This window comes from Carassius carassius, chromosome 37, assembly GCF_963082965.1.
Source record: "Carassius carassius chromosome 37, fCarCar2.1, whole genome shotgun sequence".
Taxonomy (NCBI): domain Eukaryota; kingdom Metazoa; phylum Chordata; class Actinopteri; order Cypriniformes; family Cyprinidae; genus Carassius; species Carassius carassius.
Genome location: NC_081791.1, coordinates 8,127,905 through 8,133,692, shown reverse-complemented (window position 1 = coordinate 8,133,692; position 5,788 = coordinate 8,127,905). Strand labels below are relative to the sequence as shown.

Genomic DNA, 5,788 nt, shown 5'->3' with positions numbered 1-5,788 from the left:
GGGACTAATAATAATAACAACAGTCAGACGTTAAGTGTCCCGTCAAAGTGATTCAGTGGATTAAGAGAAAGTCCTTTCACAAAAAAAATCCGTCTGAAGTTAAGATGTCATGACATGAATGGACGCACAAGCTAATGTTTATCAGTCAGCAGCAGCAGCAGCATTCCAGAGTGCAGTTAAAGTAGGACTAATCCCCGTGACGTCACGACCGGGTGGGGGGGAAAGAGCCTCCAGAAACAAGAGAAGAGTCGCTTTCAGAGGAGCAAGTACCAACATGCCCAGATTACGGGACTTCCAAGAAGATTGTAACAATATATAAAAGTCGGAAATTGATCTTTAGCCACAGAGGAGTCTGGCGGCGATGCAGCGACGATGCGTTTGAATCAGGGACGGGTTCTTTAGAGGGATCATTTTCAGCAGAAACATTTAAAGAAACGAAATAAATGAAGGCGTTGTATACTGTAGTGGGCGCACAGCGGTTACGCGCGTTCGCGTGCAACGTACGGTTTTTAACGCTGCGCGAAAACAACAGCGAACGCTTCGCCGATTCTAATTAACCATTGCTTTTGGTTTCACAGCAACCTTCATTCAGAATGAACCAATGTAAAGTCATGAAGGACGGCTATCTGGAGAAGAGGAGTAATGGACTTCTGCAGCTTTGGAAGAAGAAGCGTTGCGTCCTGACGGAGGACGGGCTCCGGCTGTACGACTGTAAAGGAGAGAGCGGTAAAGAGATGCGCTTCGAGCAGATGACCACGCTGGACTGCGTGGAGTATAAACGGGGTCTGGTGTACTTCACCATCGTGATGAACGGCGGGAAGGAGATTGACTTCAGGTGCCAGCAGGAGGGAACGGCGTGGAACGCGGAGATCGCGCTCGCGCTCGTGCGCTTCAAAAACCGCGTCGCCGTTCAGACCGGCAGGAACAGACATCTGTCACATCTGGGCAGCTGCGGCGAGGGAGACGTCGAGCTCTGAGGGTAAAGACAGCTGATTTTGATGTTATTCTGGAAGGGCTGCTTGTGTGCTCCTATGGAGAAGCGTTCACGCGTTCTCAGGAACCAATTATCCTGAATAACATCTGCTGTTGATTTACTGGATCGAGATCTATGAAAGACACACGGAAATCCATGACTAAATATTCCTTTATAGTCTTACGAGGCTTTGCTAAAGGTTTTGCATGGAATAGCTGACCGAGTCCCAAAAAAAGATAAGAATTTTCAATTGGAATTTTAATGTTAATTTGGAATCAATTCTAAAGGATCATATTGGGAATTTCGCTTAAAATTACAACATAGCCTATCATAAAACAAAAAGTTTTACAGAAATATTTTAAAGCTCTTCTCCAATAAGAAAACTTCTCACATGGAACATCAAATTGAATGAATATATATATATATATATATATATATATATATATATATATATACACACACACACAAATAATAATTAAAACACCAATAACTCACAAAAGGATTGTCCTGCTATTAATTAAATTCAAAAGGGTTTCCAAAACACATACAATTAATAAATGTATATACAATTCTGTTGGATTTTTCGTGTTATTTAATAGGATGTTTTAAAGTTATTATTTGATCCCATAGAGTCCTTTGGTTCCAGACTTTATTAGCAAATCCAGAATTAATTTTGTACCCATTTTTTAAGTATTTAAAAGGCATTCATGCTTGATCAGCTCTCATGCATATAGCAAAAGCAATTAGATAATGCTGAATGAAACATGGAATTAAACCAGATATTAGTTTTCTTCGCTGTAAAAATAATTTGCTATCATGCATTACAAATACACACAATTCGGATAGCCAGAATTGGATTTTATGCCTTTTCCATTTGTGCATGGAAAAATATGAATAAAAAAAATGTATTTAATTGGATGCATCTGTACTTCCTTCCACATCTCATAAGTACTGAAGTGCTCCACTAATGCAGTATAACTGTTGTATCTCCCAGATTTCTCACCCTAGACACAGGATGGGATCCAAAAGAGAGAGAGACTGCGGACAATAAAGTGAAGGCAGGAGCCCAATGTTAAGAAAAAACCGGATAAAAAATGCTGAGAACTTTAAAACTCACATTTTTTTTTTTTTTTTTTTGTGCTTCCAACATTTTTCAAAGTGACACCTTTTGGCCTGCTCACAGACACTGTGGATGGATTTGTACATGTGGGTGTTAGGCCATAGATGTTTTATACACAGTGGAGTTTTTCCATACACTTTTACTTGAGGTCAAAAGCAATAGAGACCCAATGGATTGCTCTTCACCATAATTCAGTGCTAAGTTCACTCCTCACAACTCCAGTGTTGAATTTTGGCATGGACTTTTCACTTTTAAGAGACACATTTACCTCATGCTAAATGGAGGACTTACGCTCAGTATTATAAGTTAAAGCATGATGCTGCTTTAGGAGACATTAACCATAGATGAAGTATGACTCACAGCTGCACTGTTTAACATTTCATAAGTATTTGAACAGTGAATCTGGATTCATTCTTGTAAAGGTTTTCATCTGCACACAAAGCATGGCAGGAAAACCAGACTGCTGTTCCCTGGAATGTATTCCGACTGGACGGAAAACTTGATGGATGTGTTTTTATTTTCTTTTCCATTGGGCAGTGCTGTTATTACTACAATTTTCTCCATATTCTGCTGAGCGGTTGCCAAAGTTAGAAAATAAACGTCTGCGTTGTGATGGTTAAAAAAGATTATAGAGGAAATGCACAAAGCTCATTATGTCATTAGTTACACATTGTCCAAATAAAGAGAATGATTTTGTGGCTTTGTAAGACATATCGGTGTGAATCTCTCTTAATTAGTTTCTCGAGGCCCGAGGCAAAAGCAGGATTTTTAATGCTAATTAGAAGCAGTGTTTCAGCTCTCAGTCACTTTCTCGACTCTCAGTCTCAAGTGTCTCTGTGGCACATGCCCGGACAATGGCCTCGCTGACTAATAATGTCCCACCATTCCTTCTTTTTACAGCAAGGCCATCAAAGAAGTTGTCAAACAGGGCTTTTTCGTCAGGATGAATATGTTTTACTATTGTGCAGTAATCTGTGCACTGCTGCATTTACAATAGCTGAGGCTTGACGGGAAGTGTAGTATTAATCTGAAACATGCCATAACCGGTTTATCTTAATCTTAATACGTTTCAAAATTAAATGAGAGACCATGAAAGATCTGTTAGAAGTCGATGAAATCCTCACATGTAGTTCAGATCTGATGATAAAGAGCAGGGCAAAACAATGTTAAATGCAAACTATAATATAAAACTAATTACTCTGAATGGTTATATTAGTTCAGTCTGACGCATAAAGAGCACTGATGAATCACTACACATAAAGTAGATACTTACTATCACCATTGAGCATCAGTTCCAGTTTGACTAAAGTAAAAAGAGTCAGAGTCCAAAATGTTTATGTGGTTTTTACTCTGTTGTTCCAGCTGTTTCAATGTTATTATGGTGGCCGTGAGACACATAACAGTTAAAAAGACATATGATATGAACAAAGCATGTTTCATATTGAAGATAACAACAGATATTTATCAACAAATATAGAGATTTTGAGAATGACAGATTCCATGAATATGTAATTATGTTTAAATATGCTTTTTTATGTTTATGTTTAAAGGTGCTGTATGTAGGATTGACACCAAGTGGTTGAACTAGGTATTGTCCAAATTCAAAATATAGGAGAGGGTTTTTTTCACCCGGTCCCTCCTCCTCAGTCTTGACGCACACGCTGGTTGCCAGATTGACCACACAAGCAGGAACAAAACCACTTGAAAATTAATGAAATAAAATATGCTGTGTTTTCCGCCAACTTGCAACCCAGAGTGCCGAAATACAATTGGGTAAGACCGACATTCCAGCCCAGAATGCACATTTTGACTGTAGCATTGTTTTTCAGATAAACAAGTAGGCTATGTTAACTCAACATGTTTCTTAAATATCTGCAAACTTGTTATGGTATTTTTATGCTTTAGCAGAGTCAGAAACATACATACAGCACCTTTAAGCTTCAAATTATATATTTTATTTAAAAAATGCAGTTTATATTTATATACATTTCGCAATTAATGCTTATATTCAGCAAACAATAAATTAAGAGTCAGTTAATACATTTGAATAGTTATAAAAGATGTTAAATAAATGCTGATCTTTCAAAATGTTTCCAAAAAAAATGAAACCACAAAACTGTTTTCAATACTGAATCAGCATATTAGAAATATTATATATATATATATATATATATATATATATATATATATATATACACTCACACACACACACACACCTCATATACATACGCGACAAGCCAATCATGTCAGTCTCGGAGTAACATAATTTATTTAAGCCACTACTGTAAACAAACTTCATTCTGTAAAATAAGTATAATGAACGAGGCAAAGGATCCATTATGTTTTATAATACCCCCCCCCAAAAACAAACACACGCATGGGCATCAGCGTCTGTAACTCTATTCGTATGACTCTGCTGCGATTATGACTTTGCCATCCGTTCCAAATGAACCAGTGCACTCCAGCGAAGGGACCTTCCACTAACATCCCCTGCTGAGTGTGTAGGCTGCACTGAAGAAGCCACTGCCATATTCGACTCTCTCCAGTATAGCTTTGGTCTCATCTCCAAGCCGTTCGGTGCCCTGGGCTGTGCCTGCGGCCTTGCAATAATAGACAGATTGTGTGTGTGGAAAACCCCAGAGCCGGAGCTTCTGAGGAGGCTCTGTTAATAAAAGCCACAGTCTTGAGATGACTCAGCAGTCTGGCAGCTTCCTTACAGCCTGCTGGACCTCACCACATGTACGCCGTGGCTTGTGCACAGCACTTTCAGAATAAAGTCATCTTTGAGTGCGTGTGTATATAGTGTCGAGCTGTAATTAGACCGGAATACAGGCTACTAATTGTTCTGTAGAGGTTGCTAAGCTTTCATTTGCTCCGTCGCAACTCCTTCAGAAGATAAGAGCTATAAAAGTGTAGTTATGTCATAATGTTTAAAGCGAATACGGTTGCCTCATTTGACTCCTCTTGAATGTCTCTCCCAGTTACGTAACACTTCAGTCTGCACCTGGACATGTTGTGGCATCTTTTCCCAAAGGTGTGTTGCTGGGGCTTCAGTGTGGTTAGAGGCGGCACACGGTGGCATTCAGACTGCATAGATACAGATTCACGCTCAAACACACTCACGAGTCATGACAGAAATGAGCTGGTCAAATCAAGTGTGTTCAACAGCTGAGCTCTGAGAATAAACACTGCAGGAAGGATACAAATATGTAGCTTTTAGATACTAATATGCATCCTTTAGTGTAAAGAAGGTACAAAGGTGTTCCTTATTTTCTCAGATTGTTCAGTTTTTACCAACATTCTTCAAAGGATCATCTTTTGTGTTTCATAGAAGAAGAAAAAAGTCATTCGGGTTTGGAACAACATGGGCTGAGGAAATGGTGACAGAATTTGTACCTCTGGATGGACCGTCTCTTCAAGCGAAATGAAAACACACAGAACAAAACAGCAGAAAGCTGAAAACTTAATACGCTGTTTGTTTTTTCTGTGGACTGTGGTTGTCCCGTTTCTCTCTAGACACATTCCAGAAGGTTGTGTGCGTCATTGACAGAGGCATGTGAGGAGCAGAGAGACCATGTGTGTGTAAACTGTGTTAAAATAGCAGAGGAGTGTGAGCCTGATGAATTCAGCGCGCCTCTTTAACCTGCTGCTCTCGTGTTTAATACACAGTAAACAGATACTGCCTGAATGATCTC

The 5,788-nt window shown here is 39.3% G+C and overlaps 1 protein-coding gene across 1 annotated transcript; it reads left to right on the top strand.

Moving 5' to 3' along the window:
• The first annotated feature begins 218 nt into the window (after nt 1-218).
• LOC132117925 (pleckstrin homology-like domain family A member 3) lies at nt 219-2,800 on the top strand. Its single transcript, XM_059527291.1, has 2 exons — nt 219-979; nt 1,968-2,800. The coding sequence occupies exon 1, from the start codon at nt 594-596 to the stop codon at nt 975-977; it is 384 nt and encodes a 127-aa protein (XP_059383274.1). The 5' UTR covers nt 219-593; the 3' UTR covers nt 978-979; nt 1,968-2,800.
• The last annotated feature ends 2,988 nt before the right edge of the window (nt 2,801-5,788 follow it).